Source organism: Embiotoca jacksoni, unplaced genomic scaffold (genome assembly GCF_022577435.1).
Source record: "Embiotoca jacksoni isolate LCO1_2020_lvr unplaced genomic scaffold, fEmbJac1.0.p SCAF_1, whole genome shotgun sequence".
Lineage (NCBI taxonomy): Eukaryota > Metazoa > Chordata > Actinopteri > Embiotocidae > Embiotoca > Embiotoca jacksoni.
In genome coordinates, this window is record NW_027185229.1 from 132,420 (window position 1) to 159,811 (window position 27,392).

The 27,392-nt window shown below is 38.9% G+C and overlaps 3 protein-coding genes and 1 long non-coding RNA gene across 4 annotated transcripts; 2 read left to right on the forward strand and 2 right to left on the reverse strand.

The window, feature by feature from the left end:
- The first annotated feature begins 1,874 nt into the window (after positions 1-1,874).
- On the forward strand, positions 1,875-3,313 carry LOC138200081 (E3 SUMO-protein ligase ZBED1-like). Its single transcript, XM_069152519.1, has 4 exons — positions 1,875-2,324; positions 2,424-3,009; positions 3,088-3,247; positions 3,295-3,313. The coding sequence occupies exons 1-4, from the start codon at positions 1,950-1,952 to the stop codon at positions 3,311-3,313; spliced, it is 1,140 nt and encodes a 379-aa protein (XP_069008620.1). The 5' UTR covers positions 1,875-1,949.
- A 1,895-nt stretch (positions 3,314-5,208) lies between these two features.
- Positions 5,209-6,017, reverse strand: LOC138199058 (uncharacterized). The gene is made up of 2 exons (XR_011178309.1): positions 5,947-6,017; positions 5,209-5,686 (listed from the first exon to the last, which is right to left on the reverse strand). It is a non-coding gene; the product is annotated as an uncharacterized lncRNA (long non-coding RNA).
- Positions 6,018-11,406: 5,389 nt separating this feature from the next.
- kiss1 (KiSS-1 metastasis suppressor) lies at positions 11,407-14,227 on the forward strand. The gene is made up of 2 exons (XM_069150978.1): positions 11,407-11,500; positions 14,004-14,227. The coding sequence occupies exons 1-2, from the start codon at positions 11,407-11,409 to the stop codon at positions 14,225-14,227; spliced, it is 318 nt and encodes a 105-aa protein (XP_069007079.1).
- Positions 14,228-23,907: 9,680 nt separating this feature from the next.
- Positions 23,908-27,388, reverse strand: golt1a (golgi transport 1A). Its single transcript, XM_069150990.1, has 5 exons — positions 27,334-27,388; positions 25,703-25,794; positions 24,959-25,137; positions 24,512-24,575; positions 23,908-24,418 (listed from the first exon to the last, which is right to left on the reverse strand). Exons 1-5 carry the CDS (start codon positions 27,362-27,364, stop codon positions 24,389-24,391), a joined length of 396 nt encoding a protein of 131 aa, XP_069007091.1. The 5' UTR covers positions 27,365-27,388; the 3' UTR covers positions 23,908-24,388.
- Positions 27,389-27,392: the final 4 nt, after the last annotated feature.

Genomic DNA, 27,392 nt, shown 5'->3' on the forward strand with positions numbered 1-27,392 from the left:
AAAAAACACTCGGAGACCGCGAGGGGACCACTTTTCTTATATTTTATTTTTCTTTCGTGCCTATGCCTGATAAAGACCAAGAGAGGTCGAAACGTTGCAACGGGCACAAATTGAGGACAAACTGGTCACACTTTTCTGCAAGACAATCTAGTCTCTTTTTATTTTATTTTTTTTCCATGCAGGGATCTGTCTCCCCATAAAAAAATTTTTTTTTAAAAATGGAGAAATACTCACCTTAAACAGGGACAAATGAGCCCAAAAGGGATCCCCGTCCGTCGCCGATTCCCCAGTGACATGGACGTGGACACCCTAATTGGAAGCACGGGATTTGAGGGAGAGGGGTTGGGGTGGGAGACCTGCCCGGGGGATGGACCGCGTACCCCTTCTCGCCCGTTTATTCGGATGGGAGGATCAGTTCCCCTACCCCTAACCCCTGACCCATTCTCTCTTTATCCCTGTTCTAAAACTCAAGGCACTTGTTTTGAACTAAAATTACTCACATTGTACACACGTCCTTTAAACTCATCTTCAGAGTAGTAAACAAATCTCTCAATCTACAACATTCATTTTTCCTACATTCACAAGTTAACATTTCATATAGACTAACTTCTAACTCTTCAAAATATACTTATTGACAAAGCACTGAAACATATTAACACTTTCTGTAATTAACAGCTGTGTGAGAGCCCAAATAATTACTGTGTAAAAGTAGATAACGTTAGCGACATCCCTGCAAGACAACATTCATAGGGGCGGCACGGTGGTGCAGTGGTTAGCACTGTCACCTCACAGTAGTGATGTTACGAGGTGTGCCGACGCTTCGAAGCGTGTGTCGAGTAATGGAGGGGGCATTTCCTCGAAGCGTGTGTCGAGGCTTGCTTAATTTAGGGGAGGAGCCAAAAATGATGACGTCCGAAGCCTCGCTGCCCGGCTGTACCACGTGACTGCTTCGGGAAGTGGTTCAGGTGTTGCCGGGAGGTTTGACGGCAATATAAACCCCTCAGGCTCCATTCAAAATGTGGGTTGTTGGTGGAGAGTTGAGGTCAGTTGAGAGTTTGGATAGTTTGGAGAATTTAGAGAGAGAGATAGTTTGGAGATTTAGGAGAGAGAGAGAGAGAGATAGAGAGAGATAGTTTGGATAGCGTTTATATAGTTGGGAGAGTTTAGAGAGAGAGAGAGATAGTTTGGATAGCGTTTATATAGTTTGGAGAGTTTAGAGAGAGAGATAGTTTGGAGATTTAGGAGAGTGAGGAGAGAAGGATAGGTGATAAGATGGAGCCAGCTGGGAAGAGGATGATTTCCCCTGTGTGGGAACACTTTGATTTGATAACTCCTAATAAGGTAAGCTAAATCTAACTCTATTTCAGACACATTAGGTTTGCTTATCAAGAACTGTATTTTTCACAGTTTCTTATTTTATTCAAAGGTGAGTTGGGGTACAATAACAACACATCATCCATGCTGAAGCGTTACCGTGCCTTGCATGAGAATAAGGAGGAAACTGGAGCTTCACCCAGCCAAGGTAAGTCATTACAATATTTCAAATACACCATCACAATTTATCCCTGTTCACTTTTGTTTATTGTGCAAATAAAGACAGGTAACAGACACTGTATTTATTCTCTTTTAACCAGCCACCAGAAAACAAGAGGTGGATGAAGCCCTCGTCTCCATGATAGTGAAGGACACACAGCCCTTCAGTATTGTGGATGATGTTGGATTCAGGGCATTTGTGTCCAAACTGGATCCTAATTATGTCCTCCCTACAAGGCAGGTATGTATGGGTGCATGCATGAAACAGATGAGTACTTTATTGTGTCTCACAGTTCAGCACTATATATTTTTTCCTTGAGGCTCTGAAGACCATGGTGGAGGCCAAGTATGAGTCAGCTAAGGAGAAGGCTAAGGCTAAAGTGGAAAAGGTGGCTGCTGTTAGCCTTACTTCGGACATGTGGACATCCATCAATATGGATGCCTACCTGGCTGTAACATGCCATTTTGTGGGTGAGAAAACCACACTCAGTTCAGTGCTGTTAGGAGTGCAGGCATTCCCCCAATCACACACTGCTGAAAATATAGCTCGTGTGAAAGCCTCCCTGATGGAGGAATGGGGAATCGCCAATAAGGTGACATGTATGGTCACTGATGGTGCTCCCAATATGGTTGCCTGTGTGAGAGAGCTGAAGCTTCGGCACCATACTTGCATTGCACACACACTGAATCTGATCGTGAAGAAGGCACTTGACCAGCAGCCTGTGCTCGCTGGCATCCGGGCCAAAGCACGGAAGCTGGTTGGCTTCTTTAGAAGCAGCACCACTGCTAAGGTATGCTCTTTCCCTTTATTCCAATTTCTAATAACGCTAATAGTTTGTCTGTGTTCCTACTGCAGTGATTTAATGGCCTACTCATCTGTATCTTTAAAGGAGAAGCTTACACAAGTGCAACTTCATCTGGGGATGGCAAACATGAAGCTTATGCAAGAAGTGGAGACCAGATGGAACAGCACATATTTGATGCTGCAACGTTTGGTGGAGCAAAGGGAGCCAGTAGGAGCAGCGTTAGCTGGGTTACAACATGACATCCCCTTCCTAACATCAGAAGAGTTCAACATTGTTGGAGGGTGCCTTTCTTTGCTGTCTCCCTTCTATGATGCCACTGTAGAGCTGTCGGCAGAGGAAAATGTGTCTGCCTCCAAAGTTGTCCCCCTCGTGAAGATGCTGGAGCACACCCTTCAGGAGGAAATAACAAAGCCGGCACCTGCAGCAGCGTTGGAAATGGGAGACCAGCTCATCAGGCAACTCCGGGAGAAGCTGTACACTTTGCAGTCGATGAGCATCGTGTCTCTTGCTACCCTCCTGGACCCCCGATTTAAAGCAATAGGATTTTTCAGCCAAACAAAAGCCACCGAAGCAATCAAACGACTGACCTCCGAGTGTGCCACCATTATACGGTCAACACAAAGCAGAGAGGAAATCCCCCAGGCTTCCACCTCTCATGATGTCACAGGAGGTAATCTATTATTTTACATTTTGAGATCAATTATTCCTATGAGAACACTTAGTAACATGATCTGTGGTTTCCTTTTAGGTAGCAAACTGTGGCATCGTTTCGACACCAGCGTCATGGAGGCACGGAAGACTCAAAATGTGACAGCAGATGCCACTGTGGAGGTCCAGCGCTACCTTTCAGAGCCAAATATAAGCAGGCTGGAAAACCCTCTGGAGTACTGGGAGAGACAAAAATTACTGTATCCCAATTTATATAGACTTGCTCTTGCGTTTTTGTGCACGCCAGCATCTTCTGTACCCTGTGAAAGGGTGTTTTCAAAGGCCGGAGAGGTTGTGTCAAAAAAAAGGAATCGTTTAAAACCAAAAACTGTTGAGAAACTGTTATTTCTGAATAAAAATGAATAAAATGTCCCCTGTCCTGTACATCATTGTCCAAGTTACACAAGCATATTCAGTCCCCTCTTCCTAGTTCCACAAGCACTTTCACTGTCCTCTGCCTGCTTAAGCCCATGCCATTTTCCTAAAGTGACAGAAAAACATTATTACACAACCTGCCATATCATATGATACTACCATTTTGGGAAAATTTACACACACAGAATACATTCAAAAAATATTTTATTATGCACATATGTGATAATTTATGTACAGAAATTATTTGGTCATACATTTTTGTAATTCATAGTCATTCCCAACAGCCATAACAGACACAAACATTCAATGCATCACATGTGGTTCAGATACAGCTGCCTGTCATTATACACTTGGCCAGTAGGTGGTTTCGTGTTCACATGAAGCTTCGAGTAATGAACCCTTTCTAGAACCAATTGGCTGAAGTGGTTCGATGTAGTGATGTTACGAGGTGTGCCGACGCTTCGAAGCGTGTGTGGAGTAACGGAGGGGGCGTGTCCTCGAAGCGCGTGTCGAGGCTTGCTTCATTTAGGGGAGGAGCCAAAAATGATGACGTCCGAAGCCTCGCTGCCCGGCTGTACCACGTGACTGCTTCGGGAAGTGGTTCAGATTTTGCCTGGAGGTTTGACAGCAATATAAACCCCTCAGGCTCCATTCAAAATGTGGGTTGATGGTGGAGAGTTGAGGTCAGTTGAGAGTTTGGATAGTTTGGAGAATTTAGAGAGAGAGATAGTTTGGAGATTTAGGAGAGAGAGAGAGAGAGATAGAGAGAGATAGTTTGGATAGCGTTTATATAGTTGGGAGAGTTTAGAGAGAGAGAGATAGTTTGGAGATGTAGGAGAGTGAGGAGAGAAGGAGGTGATAAGATGGAGCCAGCTGGGAAGAGGAGGATTTCCCCTGTGTGGGAACACTTTGATTTGATAACTCCTAATAAGCTAAATCTAACTCTATTTCAGACACATTAGGTTTGCTTATCAAGAACTGTATTTTTCAGTTTCTTATTTTATTCAAAGGTGAGTTGGGGTACAATAACAACACCTCATCCATGCTGAGGCGTTACCGTGCCTTGCATGAGAATAAGGAGGAAACTGGAGCTTCACCCAGCCAAGGTAAGTCATTACAATATTACAAATGCACCATCACAATTTTTCCCTGTTCACTTTTGTTTATTGTGCAAATAAAGACAGGTAACAGACTCTGTATTTATTCTCTTTTAACCAGCCACCAGAAAACAAGAGCTGGATGAAGCCCTCGTCTCCATGATAGTGAAGGACACACAGCCCTTCAGTATTGTGGATGATGTTGGATTCAGGGCATTTGTGTCCAAACTGGATACTAATTATGTTCTCCCTACAAGGCAGGTATGTATGGGTGCATGCATGAAACAAATGAGTACTTTATTGTGTCTCACAGTTCAGCACTATATCTTTTTTCCTTTAGGCTCTGAAGGCCATGGTGGAGGCCAAGTATGAGTCAGCTGAGGAGAAGGCTAAAGTGGAAAAGGTGGCTGCTGTTAGCCTTACTTCTGACATGTGGACATCCACAAAACCAAAAACTGTTGAGAAACTGTTATTTCTGAATAAAAATGAATAAAATGTCCCCTGTCCTGTACATCATTGTCCAAGTTACACAAGCATATTCAGTCCCCTCTTCCTAGTTCCACAAACACTTCCACTGTCCTCTGCCTGCTTAAGCCCATGACATTTTCCTAAAGTGACAGAAAAACATGATTACACAACCTGCCATATCATATGATACTACCATTTTGGGAAAATTTACACACACAGAATACATTCAAAAAATATTTTATTATGCACATATGTGATAATTTATGTACAGAAATTATTTGGTCATACATTTTTGTAATTCATAGTCATTCCCAACAGCCATAACAGACACAAAAATTCAATGCATCACATGTGGTTCAGATACAGCTGCCTGTCATTATACACTTGGCCAGTAGGTGGTTTCGTGTTCACATGAAGCTTCGAGAAATGAACCCTTTCTAGAACCAATTGGCTGAAGTGGTTCGATGCCTCATGAGGCTTCATCTCACCATCACTACCTCACAGCAAAAAGGTTCCTGGTTCGAATCCGGTCCTGGGCCTTTCTGTGCAGAGTTTGCATGTTCTCCCTGTGCTTGCGTGGGTTCTCTCCGGGTCCTCCGGCTTCCTCCCATCATCCAAAAACATGCACCTCAGGTCAGGTTACCTGGCGCCGCGCTAGTGGCAGCCTGCTGCAGCATCTCCCCCCTGAGAGCCCCCCTGCTGTAGTGAAGAAATTTCCCCTCGGGGATTAATAAAGTGTATAAAATCAAAAATTCAGGTAAAAACAACCCGCTTTTCCGCGGCATTGCAGCTAGTTTCCCTGCTAAGGCTAAACTCGCGGCTCGAGACCGTCGCGGATTTCTAAACTACATATTTATACTTTCACGCTCAAAATAACTTCACAAAGCATTACAAAATTAGCGTGCACATACAGTATTGTTTCCCAAGAGTGAGCATTGGCCGTTTTCACCAGTACTAACCTGTAGGACACAGGTAAAGTTCAGCAGCAATGAAGACAAGAAGCGTTCAGTTCTTCTTCCAGATTGCATCTGTGGAGTGAGCGGGAGTCACACCCTAAAGCAACCTGAGCACAACTGCTCCGGTGTCAATAGTTCCTCTTGAGGCGCTGCAATTCTTTACTGTCCCTGTGTACGGTCTATTTGTTTAGATTACATTCTGTAATTATTACTTAAATCACTAAGATCATGTTCTACATATTAAATCGTTCAAAATAAACAATGACAAATTAAATCATAAATTAACATAAATGTGGTCACATTTTTGGGTGTGCCACACATGCTATAGTGTGACTGTTTTATCATATTTTAGACGACATGCTATAATGTGACTTTTTTTTTTATCATATTTTAGACGACATGCTATAGTGACTTTTTTTTATCATATTTTAGACGACATGCTATAGTGACTTTTTTTTATCATATTTTAGACGACATGCTATATATAGTAGGACTTTTTTTTTTAATATTTTGGACGACATGCTATAGTAGGGCTTTTTTTTAAATCATTTTTTAGACGACATGCTATAGTAGGGCTTTTTTTTGTTTTATCATTTTTTAGACTACATGCTATAGTAGGACTTTTTTTGAGATTGTGGACGACATGCTATAGTGTGACTTTTTTTTTTTTTTTATCATATTTTAGACGACATGCTATAGTAGAGTTTATGGCCGTAAGTCAGGATGAGATGAAGCAAACAGTGATCAGAGTGTCCCGGCTTCATGAGGAACAGAGCGAAATGCATAATTTTCACGTATATTAGTGGTCCAGGGTGTTTTTGTCACTAGTGGCACTCATAATAATGTTGTCTGTTTTTGGGAAGTTCGTTGCTGAGGTTTGTACTGTTAAAATCCCCAAGAACAATGAGCAGGGAGTCCGGATGGACTTATATATTTTTATTTTCTATTATTGAGACCGTTTCCCTTACAGTGTGCTTGGTGCCATGACCTCCGAGCTTTTATCTTGACCACAAACCCCATTTCATGTCAATTATGGGAAGACCAAAGTAGTAACAAAACCCTGTCTGAGTGCATAGAAGGGAATCTACATTTGGACTTCCACTAATCTTTGTCAGACCAAATCTCAAAATAGGAGGTGAGTGAACAGAGAGGAAATGAGGAGCAATTCCGAAGTGTGTGCCGTACCACACACCAACAAACAGTGATCTGGGATGATGACGCAGGGGGTGTCAGCCTTTAAAAGAGAGCTTCTCCCCAGGAGAGGATGTAGGGGTCTTTGTCAGCACTCATCTCCAGCACACAGGTAAGACCAGAGCATCACAGTTCATATCTATTAATTTTCTGTTTGTATCTCCACGAGATCTTTTTTAAAATTTGATGATGTTGTTTGTGAGGTTAGGGATGTCACAGTCCTAAAGTGATGGACAAAGTTGGCACTGTGTTTAAGATTGAGAAAAGGTTACATATTACATTTTATACTTCATCAGGCACTTGTTGGTAATGTACTTTGAAACTGCAGTTACACTCATATTGCAACTTGTCTGCAGTGAAATTAGTAAAGTTACAGCAACACTGTAAGTGAAAGTTACACTATTAAAAAAACAAAAACTTTGCACTATTGTTTAGTTAGTTTTAATTTAATTTGATTATTCTATTTTATTTTATTCTATTTATTGTATATACTGTGCATTTTTATATTTAATATTTTTTACTGTTATTTTCTTTCTTTCATGTACCTATAATGCTGCTGTAGCAAAAAAATATATATATTCCCCTTGGGGATTAATAAAGTAACTATCTATCTATTAGGTTAGGTTAGGTAGTTACTTTATTAATCCCCAAGGGGAAATTTTTTTAATTATTATATATTATAACCACTATAACTAACACTGAGGACACATTTTCTGACTACTATCCACATTACAAACAAGACCAGGGACAGGTACCAATGAATTATTGATCAAAAAACTCTAAAGGTTTTCATCTCTTCAGGGAGTGGAGGTGCTGAAGTCAGAGCAATGCGTTCCACTGCAACGAGCTTCTAGCTGTGTTCAGCCGTCCTGTTTATGAAGTCTCTACTGGCCCTTTTGAACTAAATGGGACAGGACAGAGATGTTTAATAGAACACAGTGACAACTGTCACTGAGCTGCAATTATAGTTGTGGATTAACTTGTTAGTACCCTTAGCAGCTCATTGACAAAAACAGTATTTTTTTTTCCAGAAAAGTGATGAAATTAAAAATAAATTCTGATGTAAACCTGCAGCCTTTGGTCTGTCACAGTGAGGCAAAGGCAGTGTGACAAAATAAACTATTGCTTCTTCTACAAAGATTATTCTAAAGCTGCCAGAAAAATATTATACATAATTAGAAATTAGTTGGTTTAAAATATCACTATAATCTAAGTCTGATGAAATGTAGGTTTACTGAAAATCAAAGGTTTCAATGGGCCACATGTTTTCACGAGAGCAACTTACGTAGAACCACAAAGAACTCTTTAAAACTGTTTCAGGTCTGTACTTTCTCCGTGGGAGTCCAGATTTTTAAATGTTTTCCTTTTCATCACACGCTGCTTCATGGCACTCATATGTTTACAGCGGTCAACACGTGTCTACAAATGATTCTCCAATCATCTGGTCTCACACAGCTGCTGCCTGTGTACTGAAACAATGGCTTTTATCTAAAACTCTATTCAACCAATAAACATTGGACCGCTCTGAATCTATCAAACATCTAAAGAGATGAAACATGCAGTCTGGAGGAGGACACTTTGAAACCTGAGACAGCTGGAGCAGTTTGTTCTGGAAGAGACAGGAAGTCTCACTGAGAGACACACTGAGACACACAGGTCTCTCCTCCACAGGAAGTGTTTAAAAACTGTGAACATATTTCCACTAACACGAGTGAAGACAACTGAAGACACATCAACATTTGGTCTACTTGTTGATTTTCTATTTGTGCTGCAAAAGGGGGTAAAATAAGTATGTGGTGGTGGGGTGTGGTTTTAGCTCAGCTGCAGAGGGGAGAGAGTGCAGGAATGGTTCAAGGAACGGTGCTGGGAAAGTGTGATGAGCACAGCTGAACTAAATGTGGACTGATGAGCACAGCTGATCTGGATGGGGACTAATGATCTCTCTCCTATAAAGTGAGCAGGGAGAAGGAGGCTGAGGAGGAGTGAAGGCAGAAGGACGTGACCAGCGCTCGGGGGCACGGCAGCAGAGCGTGGGGACCGGGAGTGATATCGATGCAAATAAACCTTGTTAAAAGTGGAGACCTGTGGCTGGAGCGTATTTTATCGGAGGAACCCACCATCCGTAGCACAGGACCTGTTACAAAGAAGTGCATCACATGCATGTCCATCAAATTATCATAACACCTTTAGATGAGTCAGGACACTGCATCACACGGAGCCATTTATTAAAGGAAGACATATTTTGATCGGTGGTGACTACGCGAGTGATGCTCTGGAACAGTCTGAGTCGGCACGTCACAGACTCCACCCATTCCTGACGTCACAAACCCCCAGCAGAGCCTGAGATTCACAACATTTCAATGAATGGACACAATATGAACAGAGAGGCTGTTTCCATTTGACTACTGCAGTTGAAGCCATACCAAGGCCCACGAACCGAGAGAGGTAGGGGGACACCAATTGCCAAAGAACATTCAGTAATCCTATGTGAGAGTTCGAATGGGATCAAGTCAGTCCATTTTTGTTTGTGTTGAAGAGCACCAGGACATAATGATGATCGTATACTTAGAATAGTGGGCAGTCCCTGCTCTTCCTCTTTCATCTTCATCACCTTCTTCTTTGTCTCAACATCTTGTCTTGTAGCTCAGGTGTCTCATCAATCTTTCATGTCCGTCACTGTCAGTGAAGAAAGTAAACCGTCTCAATGTTTGCATGATAATCTTGCAGTAGAAATAAAAATATACAGGTACATTATTTTAACATCAATTACAACAATTCACACAAACTTAATCCACAGAAAAATATTTAAATTTCCGTTGAAGGTTTATCATGGAAGATTAAATGAATGTTAGCCTGCTAAATAACTAGTTTTTACTCAAGTCAAACCAACCAGCCGGCATGGTGATGGACAACTGCTACAAGTTTCACAACAACATTCCTGTGTGCTCATGTTAAACAGAGTATGGTAGTACGATTAGCACTGAATCAGATACTAAACTGCTCTAATTACGATCTAATCTAATCTAATTTTCTAACGTAATCCCAGAAACACAACATTTAGTTAAAAAAATCATTGACTCCAATGACAGGCAGCAGTTTATCCAGTGATCACATCATAGACTGTGTGGCAGGTCATCCTCTTGGACTTGTACAACATGAGGATGTACATAGAGTTAGTTTAGGGGATTAGTCAAGACTTTTATTCAAAACACCTCGGAAAAAGAAAATGTCCGAAACTCAATGACGAGTATGGCTATGGGGGGGAGGTGAGGTGGGTGTGGCAGTTTGTGGCAGTTATGAACCTGAAGCCAGCAGTTCAGTAGAAGAAACCCAGCACCATCCTTGAGTTGAATCAGTTCTGTAGGAGGAATGAGTTGAAAATCACCACAGACCTTCAACTGTAGTTTCAAACCAGACACCAACCGCAAAGGTTGGACTACTTTTGGACACTCACGGATACTTAATATTGGATCATTGTCCTCAATAAATACAAGACCAAGTATAAAATGTTTGTGTCATTTGTTTCATTTGGTTCTAAAGGGTTCAGGAACATTCATGCAGCACCGTATCAACTGTGAATAACTTTAACAACATCTGCTGCTATCACTAAAGAGCAGATAGTATTTCCTAATACAGCTTAAATTGCGTCTGAAAACTCACTACCTTATGTCTTTAGGTAATATTTACATTTGGATTTTGATTAATCTACAAAATGACTAAATCGACTGTATGAAAGTTTAAGATGGGAACTGGAGACACCAGAAGCAGGATGTAGTTCAGCCTTAGAGGAGGAGAGCTCAGAGGACATTCGCTGCTCCTTCACATTGAAAAGAGCCGTTGAGGTGGTTCTGGTATCTGATGTCTCCTGAGCACATGCAAGGTTTTCCAGGCGTGTCAAACATGTTAAAATAGTGTATATCTCATCTGGGAATGGTTGGAAAATATTTCTATGGGGGACGTCTGCTAACTTTCTCAACCTGCTTCTGTTGTAACTTGAACTCAGAAAAATGGACAGATAGACAGTTTCAAATCTGTCAGGAAAACAACATCCAGTGGCAAATTCATGTATAATTACTGTAAATACAACAAATAATGAATAAAAAGGAAGAGTAACACATGAATTTGTGCTTTGTCGAATAAAATTTTCTTCTGGTTGCAGCCAACTGCTTCTAGAAAACTTTAGCTACAACTTAACCTTCTGGGAATAATAACATGTAAATCCTTTCTGTCTGCTTGCAGGCGAATTTCAGCTCCTTCATCATTTCTGCCATCATGATGTCACCATTGATTGTTGCTCTGATGATGACTGCTTTGTCTACAGAGGTCTCCACAACCAGAAGTTTGAAATCCTCCTTCGGTAGTGAAGGTACAGTTGGAGATCTAAAAACTTGTAAAATCATTCTGCAGCTACAGATGATACACTGTTTGGATTACACACTGTATGTGTCAGTCATCAGTATCTGCGCGAATTCTAACAAATGATCTGTTACATCTCAGCACGATACACTTTCACATGTAAGCATGAAACATATCAATGAGGGGTTGTGCTTGGCCCTCCTTTATCAAGCTGCCTTCATAAGAGGGGAGATGTGATGTTGAGGGCCGGGGGGGGGGGTGGTCACACATTTTCAAACAGATATTTATATTTGATTTGTTTTTATATCTGAGAAGTGACAGAAATAGGAAGAAATAAAGAGAACCATTTTCCAGTGTTACCGCCTCACAGCTGACAGTTTAGACAGGAAGTAAACAGATTGTTTGTCCAGCCCCATAAATATCATCTGTCATCTCTGATTAATGCCGCTCAATGCATTATGATGATCATTAACTCTGGTTGTAACTTGATGAAATGAGCATATGCCATTGTCAGCCCGATAAACTATGTTTTTAACAGTTACTTCATGAAGCCCTTATTTGATTAAACAAACACCTCCAGGGATCCTTATTGTTTTACATATACATTGTGTGCACAATTATTAGGCAAGTTGTATTTTTGATGATTCATTTTATTATTGAACAACTACAGGGCTCTCAGTCAATCCAAAATGTTTATAAACCTCAAACCTGAATATTCAAGAAAGTAAAAGTGAGGTTTTGGCTTTCTTAGGAGAATATCTGTGTGCACAATTATTGGGCTACTATTCATGTGCAGAATTATTATGTAACTAAATGAAAAATGAAAATGTTCCCATCTCACTTGTTTATTTTCATCTGTTAAAGTGAGAATAATAAACAAACAACTCAAAATGTACAAATAAACATTTCTGACATTTAAAAAAAAAAAAATCAGTGACCAATATAGCCGCCCTTCTTTTCAATAACAGTAATAATCCTTCCATTCATCGATTCTGTCAGTTTCTTGATCTGTTGATGAACTGTTTGTTCAGCAGCAACCACAACCTCCCAGACTCTGTTCAGAGAGGTTCCTGTCCTCCTTCAGCAGAAACCTCCTGTTTAAGAAGGACCACAAGTTCTCAACAGGGTTTAGGTCCGGTGAGGAAGGAGGCCATGTCATTATTCTTTCATCTTGAAGGCCTTTACTGGCGAGCCACGCAGTGGAATACTTCCATGGATGTGATGGAGCATCGCCCTGCATAAAGATCATGGTCTTTTTGAAAGATGCAGACTTTCTCCTGAACCACTGCTTGAAGAAAGTGTCTTCTAAAAACTGGCAGTAGGTTTGGGAGGTGATTTTGAGTCCATCTTCAACCCGAAAAGGTCCAACGAGTTCATCTTTAATAATACCAGCCTATACCAGTACCACACCTCCACCTTGCTGGCGTCTGAGTGGAAGTGGAGCTCTGTGCCCATCACTGATCTGGCCACGGGCCCATCTGGCCACGGGCCCCTTCAGATATTTCTTGGCCCAGTCTTGACGTTTCAACTTATGTGTCTTGTTCAGTGGTGTCGGGTTTCAGCCTTCCTTCCCTCGGCCAGGTCTCTGAGCACTGAACATCTTGTACTTCTGGGGGCTCCAGGTAGGTTTCAGTTCTGGAATATGACAGCTGGAGGATCATGGCTTCCTGGCAGCTTCACGTTTCATTCTTCTCAAATCTTCAGCAGTTAATTTGCGTCTTTTTTTCTCAACACGTTTCTTGCAACTCTGTTGACTATTTGCAACAAAATGTTTGATGGTTCTGTGATCACGCTCCAATAGCTTGGCAATTTCAAGAGTGTTGCATCCCTCTGAAAGACTTTTTACAATTTTTGACTTTTCAGAGTCCGTTAAATCTCTTTTTTGGCCCATTTTGCCTCCTGAGGAAAAGAAGCTGCCTAATAATTATGCACACCTTGATAGAGGGTGTTGATCTCCTTCGGCCACACCCTCTGTCATTACACAAATACACATCACCTGATATGCTTTGATCCAATAGGCATTCAAGTTTATATAGCTTGGAGTTGGAAAATATGCATACAAATTATGATATGGTCAAAATACTCACTTGCCTAATAATTGTGCACACAGTGTATGCCCTCACTGAGTAAAAAAGAAAATCATTGGACACCTGGATCTGAGTGAGTCAAGCAACATGTATGACAATGAATACAAAAACCTTTTTAAAAAAAATACATTTGGAGGAGCTCAAATTACAATATTTATTACAAGAAAGTAGGGATTTATTTCATTGTGTTTTTTTTCCTCTGTGTTAAAAAGCTAAATATAAAAAAAATAATATAAATATTTAAATATCTATCAACTCAAAATTATTTTATTGAAAATTAAAATTATTTGTGTTTTTGGATTATAATTTCTTTTCATTTTATTATTAATTATTTTCACTTATCTTTTTAGCCATATTAGCTTCAATAAATATGTTGAAAAAGATACAAAGTGGAACTCTGACATCATTGTTTCGTTTGTCCTGTAGATCAGGCAATAATCCGCATTCTGAGAGATTTAAGCCATGTATTAACGCTGCCATCAGCAAAGATTTCTGGGAAAGTACCTGCTGACCAGGTTGGCACAGCTCATGGAAACATCCCCAGAGCAGGATGGTGGATCGCTAAGGTGGTGTTCCCTCCGTCTACGAAGAAACATCAAGCTGTGTCCTCGTACAACCTCAACTCTTTTGGTCTACGTTATGGGAAATGATACGAAGCCGAGTATCTGCTTTCACTCTGTTAAAGCGGATATTCACATTTTAAATTGTCCATAACTGTAATTAATATACAAACAATTTAATTTGCACATTTATAGCTGGGTAGAAGAAAACGCCAACATCAGTATTAAAGACTCAATTAAATTCAGAGAATGATTATTAAACTGTCGGTTTCCTTCACTGTTCACTCCAGAAGTACATTCAGAAAAGTAGTTTAATTTTAATGATAGAGTAATAAATACCATTGAAAATATGAGCAAATATGTTTATTCACATAATATAAAATGTTTTTTTTTCTGTCAAACAAACATTTTTAGATAAATCCAAAAAGTGCATATAGTAAATACTGCTCTGGAAAGTCTCAGTTTGGAGGACTTGTTGTTCTTATGATTTTTACAGACTGATAAAACTTCATAAAACTACATGTGCATTTTAATCTTCATTTCCTCTATTATGCTGTGTGGTAAACCACAACTTTCCACTGAGGCAACAAAGTTGACTGGGTTTCCTGTTGGTCCACAGCAAGAGTTTTCATTTCCGTTGATGTAGATAGCAGTTATAAGTAAGACTCAGGAATCAGACAGACACTGCATCAAACTAATCACTGATTGAAAATTAGTCATTACAGTCTTCATCTTGCAAGAGAAGAAAATGAGCAACGCTGTGACACTCTGCATATTTCTGCTTCTTATAGTCGAGGGTAAGTGATTTTGATTTTACTTTACTTTTTTTTATTTAAAAAAAAAAAAAAAAAAAAAATCTATAATATGAATATAAACAGTTAACTGTTGAATGTTTTTTTTTTTTTTTATCAAGGTATAGGTTGGGGGGGGGGAAATGTTTAATGAAGGGATCTAAAATACATTAAAAATAGAATTATACCAAAGTGCGTCACTCCAAAATACATTTCCCAGAACAGTTTTCTTTTTAATCAGTCAGCAAAAAGAAAAGAAAAAGATGCTGCTAATTTTCATTCACATGCACTTTTTTTATAGAGAACTTGATGCAGCTTGAATTAGCAAAATGAGACATTTATATCAAGTTCAAGGTAATGACTGGAAAAGGCCTCAGGTCCAGAGACCTGCAAGAGAACCAAAACCAGAATAGTTATGGCTCATATCAGCTAGGTAGGTAGGTAGGTAGGTAGTTACTTTATTAATCCCCAAGGGGAATTTTTTTTCACTACAGCAGCATTTATAGATACAGGAAAGCAATAAAATAACAGTAAAAAATATTAAATATAAAAATGCACAGAATATACAGTACAGTATATATATATATATTTATATTTAAACAAACAAGAAACACAGACAACAGTGTTATTGTTGTGTGATGGACTTTGCCAGAGGTGAGTTATTGTACAGCTAGTTTGTTTATGAGTAGTCAGTAGTCATTTTAAAATATGTACTGCTAATTATCATCCTCAATGAAAAGAAGAGTTTTACATGGTGGTAATCTCATCTCATTTGGTTGCCTCATCAAAGATGCCCTTCAAATAAATATTTACCATTTTTAACATTTAGTTCATATTTCGATTACAAATAAATATTTACCACTTTTATCATTTAGTTCATATTGTGATGACATGATTTCGATAATGAAGCTGCCATGAACAGTATGTCTGCTTTGTGCTCTAAACCTGATGGGAACTTTAGGACCAGCGCAGAAAGGACGGTCAGGACAACTCAGGGATGCATAATTCAGGCAGACATATAGTTTACTCATTAACATATTCATCAATACTTGCTCTGATACCTCATTCCTCTTTTTATTTCAGACAGAAACATTAAGGATTTGATATACGTGATGTTATTTCTTTAGTAATGTATTTATTGGCCTTCTGACGTGGGCAGAGCTTCCTGTTCAAATTAAATGTATCACAGAGTACATTAATCTCACCATCGTTCTGCAGATGTTCATCTTTTCACAGAAAACTGGGGGGAAGGGGGGGAGGGTGAACAAACAGATCAAACTTAATGTTTATCATCTCCATCAGGGAGACACCTGATTGTCCCAGATTCATTATGCCGCTGGACGAGCCAAACAAACAGCCAGAGAAACAAAAAGTCCTGCTCCAGATTACAGAGTCTGTTCTCCACACAGACCTCATCTAACACTGGAACGTCACACGAGGATCACATGAAGGAAAATAACAGAACTGTGCCAAATTCTCCAGGATGATGCCAAGTAGCTCTAAGAACTGAGTTCAGGTTTACTAAAGGGAACTGATGCTATTAAAAAGAAAAGCCTTCTCATACCAAACACTGGTCAGATTCAGTTTTATTATCAATTGGTGGATTTAAGTGATGAAAACTATTTTCAAAATATTCATACTTTACTTTTAGTGCACAAAAAACGGACCAGTGACACACAGAATAAGAAAAGAGGGAAATTTACAACAACAGTAACACATGTATAACTTGTTCTTGTAGGTGTTTGCGGATCAGAGGTGACGATCAATGTGGGGAAGAATGCTTCTGTTACACTTGTGTGTTCCATCAGTGAGAACCTGAGGAAGTGCTCCTGTCCTTCTTACCCTGACGATTGCAGCAAGTGTACAGAGCAGATGACCCTGACCAGTCCTGTTCATACCGAAAACAGCGATAAAGACAAATATTTCAGGTTGTCTGGACTCGAGCACAGAAACTCAGGACTGTATGTGTGCTTCCCTTCTTACAACAGAGCATTTGGGAAAAAGTACAGATTAAATGTGTTGGAAGGTAAGTCACTTATGTTAGATGCTGTTTTTGAATTGTTGGCACAGATGGCCAGTGACTTTGTTTTCAAGAATAATAATAATAATAATAATAATAATAATAATAATAATAATAATAATAATAATGATGATCACATCAAGTTGGTAATATCTCTGTGGCTTTATACAGTGAATTAAACTGGTATTTAAGTGCTAATTACTCGTTTCCATGGGCAGGGGTAGATCTATGACATTTTACGTGGTGTGGCACGGGAGGGCAATATGTGGTCCACATTTAAAATTACATTTCTACTTCTATAGGTACAAACATGTATATTATTACAATATGTATTACTACATTATGTTGATACGCACCTTGTTGACTTTCATAATGATTGACAACACCAACAACAGACCAGTGTTTCTACACTGGCCTTCAGGTTAGTGTCTGGCCGTGTCTAATAAGACAGCTGAACGTCTCAGCTGGTACACTGCAGCAAACTTTTCACAAACATGTCTGAATCAAGAACATTTCCTGTTCTCTCTATATTCTGACAAAAGCCATGAGAGTTACTGGAAACATTGAAGACTGCGTAGCACAGTAAAGTCCTTCCAACTGAACTACAACAGTTTATTCTTAGATGTTGACAGATTTAACACGGCTTTGGTGCAGAGGCTGAACATGGCTTTTACAATTCATGACTTTCTCCCGTTTGTTCAAGTGATTTGAACAGGGTAATTAGTAAAGTTCTGCATTTAGATAAGTAAAGAATATTATTTAGTTTTGGCATCCAATCCATCTTCTTTCTTTAGGTCATCATCACACTATTACTTTGTGCTTAAAGCCCACTGTTTTCTTTTGATTTTGTCAGATCGAGGCCGAACTCTTGTGATTGGGTCTGTGGGACAATCCATAAATATATCATGTGGCACTGAACTGGACATCATGGCAGCCTCAGAAAAATACTGGTGTCGTTTGGCCAATGACACTTCGTGTCAGCCTGACACGATCATGAGTCCTGAAAAGGAAATCAGAGGGGACTTCCAGATCTTGGACGGTGACAGCTCGTTCTCCCTGCAAAAGCATCAGCTAACACACAGCGATACAGGATTCTACAAATTAACATTGATTTTACAGAACCAGACTAAAGTCTGTGTTGAGGAACTCCAGGTTAAAGACACACCCAATTTTTTGCAAATACATGCTGTTCAGGTTGAGCCCAACCGTTTGGAGATCACCTGCCAGTATTCCCAGGACTTGGAGGAGTTTTCCAAATCTTGGTTGTGTGACAATTTAGAGTGCTCTGAGGCGGTGAAGACTATAGAGGATAGATTCCAGTCTGCCCTAGTTTTGACTATTGATCAGGCAGCTTGCTTCAGTATTAGAGCTTTCCATTGTGTAGTGACGATGCCAGGGAGAAATCTAAAGTCTGCGGTTTATAAACCTTCAAGCAACAATCCAGTTGTAGAAGTAGATTTATATAACGTGCGTAAGAGGAAAGTGCAGGTTAATGCTTACAGTCTGCTTAATCTCATTTGTCATAAACCTACCAGGTATAGTTGGGGATATGACGATAATTGGGGCAGTAAGGGCTGGTGGAATGATTATTATTGGTGTCGAATGACTGCCTTTCAGTGTTTGAGGGAAAAAAATGTTGAACAGACAACGAGCAAACTCACATTACAAATATGTGTCACACCAAATGATGATGGAGTGAAGTACCACTGCTTCAACAACTGGCGGAACCCAAATGTGGAAATTGTTGTCAACGGTATGTACCATATTATACATATAACAGATTTTACAATCATTTAAAAAAAAAAAAAGATAAAACAGCAGATCTGTTTTTTTTATTATATTGTTATAAAAGTAGTGATTTGACGATATCAATTTTTTTTTGCCAGATTTATATAATTTCATATGTATCAAATTACAGTATCTTTTTTAATTATCTTTATCAATTAATTTGTAAATGGCAATATTATGTAGGTAGTAGTAATAGTTTCAGATGTCTCACTTTACTTTTTATTTCTCATCTCCTCTCCTGTTATAAAAAGATCTCCATCCTCCGCCACCGCTTCATCCCACTCAGCCAGGGATTCCAAGGTTGCATTGTTTGTTATTTAATAATGTAGTACACTGCATAATCCTGTAATTATTAAATTATCATTGCAGTCCAGTGTAGCCATGAGTCTTCCTGACAGTATACTGTAATCGTGTCTTCTAGATCCAAGAGTGGCATCAAACACAGTGTAGGCTTCATCATAGTGGTGACCAGCATAATTCTTATCATCGTTTTGTGTGTTATTATCACCTGTTACAAAGGTAAGTACTGGATTAAAACACATTTCATGAAATATGTCATTATCACTTTAGATATATTGAATAGATACATAAAAAGAGCAAGACATTCTGAATTGTTGATATTTGTTCTGAGTTCTAAATTATATTAATAATCTATGTGTAGTCAGGATGAAGTTCATTTTTGTGTTCACTGATAAACACTGTAAAGTTTGTTGGGTTTGGGTTTAAAAATCGTGGGTTACAGTTACTGTTATATAACAGTAACTGTAACCCACGATTTTTTCCCTAAAGGTGCAATATGAAAGATATAATACCACTTTGTATGTTCAGAGATAGTAAGTACTGTAGCGTCCAATCAGTCTTCAGTCCAGCTGTTAGTTAAGAGCTTTCTAGATCTGATGATTGCAGAGTTACCCAGTGGTCAGTCCACTACTGGGTACAATCTAACTATGGAGACGGGTAAACAGGACAGGGTTTGGGCCTGTTTCTTTTTTTTTGCTTCGCTTCCATGCTGGTTAAGTTGCGTACTTCTCCAAATTGGTGACATGACGGCCGCCCATATACTACAGCCGAAACACTTCATACAACCTCACTAAAAAAAATAAGTATCCTTTAAGCCCTTAGTTTACATTACAGCTTGCTTTTCTCTACCAACAACAACCACAGTAAAATCATATATGGACTGCATTATACATGTTAAGAGTATGGTTTGTGTCGCCATTAGTTACACCTAATATCCATTTTAAATTTTCCAAACACAGTCAGTGCATGTGGTTTGTGTGCGACATAAAATTACCTGTTTGGTAGAAATTGGAAAGACGAGCTGGTCACATACAGCTAATCTAACAACCCTGAACTGTGTATCAACAAACAGCAAACTCAACATATTTACACAGTCAGTAACAACATACAATTGGTAAACTATCACTACACAGCATTAGCATTACCAGCTGTTTCCTCAGCAGTCTAGAAGCGACATGATGAGTTCAGCATCAGCATCACTTCCTTCCTGTACTCTCCAACAGCTGCCTCCAGCAACACCAATGTTAACTCTGGTTCTGCTTCTATTTTACAAGAATTTCAGCCATTGTTGTGTTTCCTGTTCCCGAAGTTAGAATACATGACTTCTTCTTCCTCTCATGTTGGACGGAGCAGACTGAACGCTGCAGTGTCTCACTGTCCCATCTTCTGGTATTATGGGACAGGACAGGCTGGGGCTAGCTGGTTAGCATGCTAACATCAGGTGACATGTGTGTAGCGTCTTCAAGACGACATCAACGCTTCCATCACATTCTGCGGACAGGGTTAATTTTTCAATGTTTTTAACTGAACATCTTACATATTGCCTCTTAAATGGAGACGTACATGTGTCCAAACCACCAAATTAGACACATCTGTATGGCTAGACCACAAGAAAGGTAAACCATTTAAAAAAAAGGAACCTATTTCAGATTTAGAGTCTGCAGCGTTCTCCACCAATATATCTCGTATGGAATATTTATTGCAAAATAAGATGTAACAACAGATGCTCTGTTTTAGGTCAAAGACTGAGAGAAAGGTGTCTTGTGATGTCGGCCAGGAGAACATCTTTGTCAGCCATGGACATCCATGCAAATATGTACGCTAACTCAGTTGCACACTATTATAGTCATCGTCATCGTCAGGAGCCAACAGCTGTTAAACATCATGCAGGTATGAATGCTTTCGCTTACCTCACATAATGTAACAAACTGTTTTTGTTCAGTTAAATATGACAGAGTTAAATATCAAATATAAATATGAACGTACTATGGTTAGAGCTACATTGCTCAGGTGGAAAATGTTGCTTTGTGTGTACGAAACACGAGATTTATCAACTATTTGCTAACATGGTAGCAACAGCAACTTAATAAGAAAATATGTCAGTGTTAAAATTTCAGCTTGTTTTGCTATTTTTAAGTTCCTTTATTTTTCAAAGGTGCAGAAAGACAAAAAATGTCAAATGAACATATTGACGTCTGGTGGGACGTCCTCTTCCGAGCCGTCAGAAACACTTTCTGTTTATTCTTAGATGTTGACAGATTTAACACTGCTTCACATCACAGTGACTCAGCTGAGCCAGAGTGGAAATGTTTGCTATCTATCTTTACAGGGAGTCACAAGGAGACCACAAGTAGCTCGGATGATGAGGTGAGTCAGGAAGGAGGAATACATTATAAAAGTTTAGTCACTTTACAATCTTCAATAAATTTACTGATTCACAAAAAGAAACATAAGTATAACAAGTTTAAATTATTTTTTTTTTAAATCAAGTTGATTTGGTTGGACCTATAAAACTACTTGCTTCAAGCTGGACTAGACATCATGTTGAAAAGGATGGATCCTGGATGTGTATATATATATATGTATGTATGTGTATATATATATATATATACACACACACACACACACACACATATATATATATATATATATATATATATGTATAAATATATATGTAATATAAATATATATGTGTATATATACACACACACATATTTCTAAAAAACAATCTGAATGTAAATAAAATATAATATAAATTTCACAAAGTACCTTTAAGTTGATAACTGACAGTGGAACATGATAGGACCACATTTATTATCAGCACCTTTAATGATGACCGCATGTCATAATAACTCAGTAATTACTATAAATCCAGTGTTTTTTCCTGTTCACTGATTTCTGATTGTGCTACTTTCACTTTCTTCTCCAGTTTGAGGAGCTACCAGTTCGTCCAAAGACATCCTCCAGCATGAGACCAGAGGACACAGATTACGTGCCGGTTGAATATGTCAATACTTTGCTAAGTAACACTGAACAAGGCCAAGGTGGGCCTCCACTTTGTATCTATGACACTGTGGTTGGTTTGGGGAGAAAAGGTGACATGGGAAACACAAGCAGGACGAGTACAGAGGCAGCAACGACAAAACAGGACGCTGCTCAGAGCGGCTCAGGTTGTAGTGACAACAAAGAGGATGACGATGAGGATGAAGTCACTTACACTGATGTGATCATTAAACCTAAATACAGACACAAGTAGCTGGCTCTGAAATGAAGGATGAGTTCAGATATATGACTTAATTATTCTTCAGTTAAATAAGTCTGGTTCTCTTTTTGATATCAACCCTCAGGGAGCTGTGATTTACACGTCCCCTTTTTCCCTTCAAAACCTGACTGAAATTTCTTTGCAGCTTTTTGAAGTCATCCTTAGACTGATAAATATCAGTATTGATATCATTGCATTTATTAAGAAGTAAACCTTAGTAGCTAACATTGGCATCATAAAGCAAACATTTGTTGTGAGGAGACCTTTCCATCTCTCACATTCAGACATCAGGTCATCCAAAAGTCACACAGAACAGGACAGCTAACGTTAACGCGTTAACCAACCAGGCCAATAAACATCTTTCACCTTTTACTGAGGTGTGACTCGTCTTAACTGTAAGAACCAACTGACCTTTGACCCTAGGACTCTCCTTTCCATTTCTTACTCACTTCGGAGAAATTGTTGTGAAATTGTCAGGACAACCCACATCTTCTATTTTGAACATGGCTACAACTTAACAAAGTCAGTACTCAAGCTGAAACTGGAAATTTACACTCATCCCATGTTTTCAAGTTTTATTCTGTTTATCTGTCATGTAAATAGATAAAGCTTTTATAAATTTAACGTATAATTAATGTTTAAAAGCGCTGCAAATATAATTAAGCTCCCCATGTGTCTTAATTACTCATATTTGTTAATAAGATGATCTCAGAGTGTTTTGTGCATCTGATATCAACAAGTATTTAAATTTTGAGTCATGGTGGATGAGAAATAAACTCTGTTATTGTTCACAGTATCAAATATAATGATAATAAGGACCTTTTAATTCCTGTCTCAAGCCTAGAGAAGGTAACCGGAGCGAAATTCCTAAATTCTTAATTTCTCACTTACTTCAGGAAACAGATCAGTTTTTAATAGGCTAATACGCTCCAACCATCACTTTAAGCTCAGAAATTGTATTCATGTTATTAACAATCCAGAAGACAAAATAACTGTTCATATCATTTTTTCTTGGCATTACTAATATTCAATAAATATCCTCATTTAGACTAAGCAGCTGTTTTTGTGTGTTCCCTTTAATATATTGAAAGAAATCTCTGAATCTGGAACTCATTGATCATCTTCATCCAACAATTAAGCATGCTTAGCATGCAAGGCGCCAGTTTGAGTTACTTTCTCTGCATCTCAGAGCTGCTGGATGCTAACTTGCCTCAGTATTCTGCTGTCCCGGTCCAAGGGACGAAATATTAGAAAGCAATCCATGTGTTTGGGCATCGAGTGCGTCAGAGAAATATCTGTCTTTATACCCTCTTATTAACAAGTATACAAAGATGTTTTTTCTTTAGAAACCTGGTACAACTGCTTGACTGGTGAAGCAAATGAAGCTATTTAGGCTGTGCGTTGAGACAATCTTTTTTCTTTTACATCTTTTGATTGGCTCTTTTTATCAACCTTTACACAGGTCACCAATCTATAGGCCGATAACCACAGGTAACCAATTGATTAGAAAACCCTTCATCTGTTCATGTATTTCTCTGAGATCATTTGTGTGATAAAATGATTTTGTTTTAGAGTGTGACATCACGATGGTAAGTCTGAATGGGTTTAATAAAAACAACTTGGTTAGGGAAAGATAACGGTCTGGGTTAAAAAATTAATGATGGTGATCTGCTCATATTCTACACCAGTGAGACATATTTAGGAAGTTATGAGGCTCAACAGTTCCTATGTATCATCATCATCTTTTTTTGTAGCATATAGAATGATGGTCCCAGAAACACACAGAGGACATGATACAATATGTAAAAAATATTTTTCTTAACAAAACATCAGCCCTTTCAGTGGTTTAAAAATGTTTGACATAAATAGATTAAAAACAATGTTCAACAACCATTTTTTCTTCATATTGGTTTTATGTTATAGTAACTTTTAAGCAGCCATTATTATGACTGCTTTCAGTTAATTGATAAATAATATATTCTTCTCCCAGGTCAAAATAAATTACAGCTACTGATCTGTTACTCATCAGGTCTCAGCTTCTGGTTAATACAGTCAATCCATCCATTCACTGCTGCAACATCTTCCTCTGCTCAGACCATGGAGGAGCTGCTGGAGAAAAACTGACAGAAAAAAAAAGTCTGTCAAATTCCTGCACTGACTATTTCAAATGTAATTTATGAAGTGTTAATCGGCTGAAGCCATAACAAACATACTGTGTTGAGGAAAGGGATATTCACAGCTGACAGCACAAATCCCACAGCCACGGGAAAGAAGGACCTACAGAGGGAAACAAAATGTGTCACAGGAAGACCACTCATTGCATCATGGCCTCCATTCTGACATGTTTATGACAGTTTTATGGCTGAAATGCCAGATCAGTTACACCTGTTGTGAACAAACATTTAATGTTGTTTTTGGTAAATTTTTATTTGATTGAGTTTATGTGATTTGCAAATCATCACATTGTTTACATTTACATTTTACACAGTGTCCCAATTTTTTGGGAAACCGGGTTGTATCAACTTTTGGTTTTGGTTTAATAAATTTAACTGCATATAATGATGTTCCAAAATTAAACTAGCGATTATTTGTATTATTAGAGACAAAATCTTATTTGAACCCTCATCTTTCAGTCTCAGAAATAACCGTTCTAGTCTTACCTGAATAGAAGCATGAAGCCATAACTTTCTACAAGCATTCCAATGATTGGCCAACGGCACAGCACCAGAGACACGCCTCCCAGGAAAAAAAAACTACCTCGAAACTTGTGTCTTTGAAAGAAGAAATGTGCTGTCCTCCTGTAGCCGATTATGAATGTCAAACCCGTCAGGAACAGAATCTACAGGGACAACAAAACTTTAGAGGATTTACCATCCTGACATTTGTAAAATGTCTTATTTGGCACCTCTCCTCTAATTCAGAATTTTTGATCATACAAAACAGTTTGACACCTTTCATTATTTTAATTTAAAGTGATATTTGAAGTATGTTTTTTTTTTTTTTTTAATCTAAAATTGTCTTACATTGTGTATTTGTTAGCTGAAAACAGATTCTGTAATTTAAATTCCTTAATGAAGAGGTTGGTATTTTACATGATTAAAAGCTATGAAAGTTAAAAGCCCAATAAAATAAATACTTCTGGAATGTAGGCTACTTACTCAACTGGAAACTGTACACTGTACACTGCACACATTTATTTGACATCTGGAATTACTAGTTACAGATCTAGTCAGTACTTTGTTTTGAACAATAGATGAATTGGCTGTAAGTAATAATGAGGTTGCTCATCAAATTGTCACCAACATTTGTGAACACAGGTTTTGGTCTCTGAATGTGGACATCAGCCAGCAAAAGGTGTGCTGCTGATAGTGAGCAGATGTATGTGACAACAAAAGATTACTCACATTCCCAAAGGCCAACAAGACAGAGTCAAAGTACAGAAGCACACCGAAGAGCAGAAAAAACAAACCGAATCCCATCAAACCAATGCCAATCTCTGAAAGGCAAACATACACAGAAGTCAGAAAATTATAGCAAGAGTGAGTCAAAATTAGATGCTTTTGTGCTTTATAATAAAAACAATGCAAGTGTTTCAATTGTAGATATTTTAGGGGAATCCATCTACAAATATGTAACTTTGTGTCATAATGGTGAATCCTCCAACTTTTCAAAGTCACCAACAGGTAACGCACACACCAACAGGTAACGCACACACCACGCAGGCAGTGATTCCCGGGCCGAACAGCTGGCTCTAGATGGTAAAACTCAGGAGTAGATTTTAATGAAGTCTGTTTTCACAACCATCTACTCTCAAATCAGGATCTGATCTCTACCGTGTTCTAACATGCAGCTTCATACATGATGTCACATACATAGTAGAATATAGATGAATGTATAGCTGTGATTTCAACGATAAGGCTTGACAATCCCATACTTTTCCTCATTATCAGCAAATTTGGTGAAACACAAAAATCAGTCTGTTGAAACCATAACTGGTTTCTGACATGAATCTGTGTAAAGTTTTGGAAACAACATATGTACAATTTCACTGTTTAAATACAGCAGGCTCACCAATTTAAAATGGTTCATGTCAATAGTTTTTATTTCTCAGATAGGATGGAGTAGTGCATGTGTTGGGGACTACATCCAGCAGTGGCACCGTTCAACACAAAGTTCATGGTTCTGGTCAGTTCATCTATTGTTTTTTTTCCCTTGTGCCGCTGACTCTGTTCACCAGAGGGTGCCCTGTGTGCCTCCTCATCTCCCTCTCCATGTCTCCCTACTACCTCACCTGCCCTCAGGTCCAGTCAGAGCCAGCTGGCTCCACCGCTAAATACAAACTCATTATAAACGTTCCCCTGCAGTCCGCCGCTCACCGACTGTAAATTCAACACTCTTCCTGTTGAGTTATCGTGAAAACTTCAAAATTTCACTGAATATCACCGTAGTGCTGCTGGGCAGAAGCCCTCAGTTGAATGAGCCTCAGACAGACAGAAAACATTCATTTCTGGTAAAATATTTAAAGCTACACATTTGTTGGCAGGTGATGCATTCATCACATGCTGTGGTTCCTTCCTGTAAAGGCAGAACTGCAGTCTTTGATTTGAAACACAAATATGTCAATTCAACAACCACATAATTAATTGTACTAACATGTGAGAGTACTGTATGGGAGTGTACTGAGGGAAGTACAGCACTGGGAAGCTTTCTTTACAGTCACTGCAGTGAACTGTAACATTCATGATAAACATCACTTTTTCATTGAAGGTCCTTTTTCCAAAGAACTTTTTGATTCATTAATCAAACATTGGAACCATCCCCAGGACCTATTTTTAGACATTTTAAGCACACAAGCACAGCTCTTCAAACTCAATAGGTGGCGCTCATAAGTGCCTGAAGTGGTTAAACTGAAAGGGACTGAGGAAATACATTTTCTAAATACTTTACTGTCTGGTCATCCTGTTGTCTTACCTCGACATGCAACACTTCCACACCTTTGTTTTCTACAAGCTCACACTGCAAGAGAGGAACTTACTCTGAAACTCTGTCATGGCCACCATGGTCATCCCTCACGTCTTCTCTCCTCTTACTGGC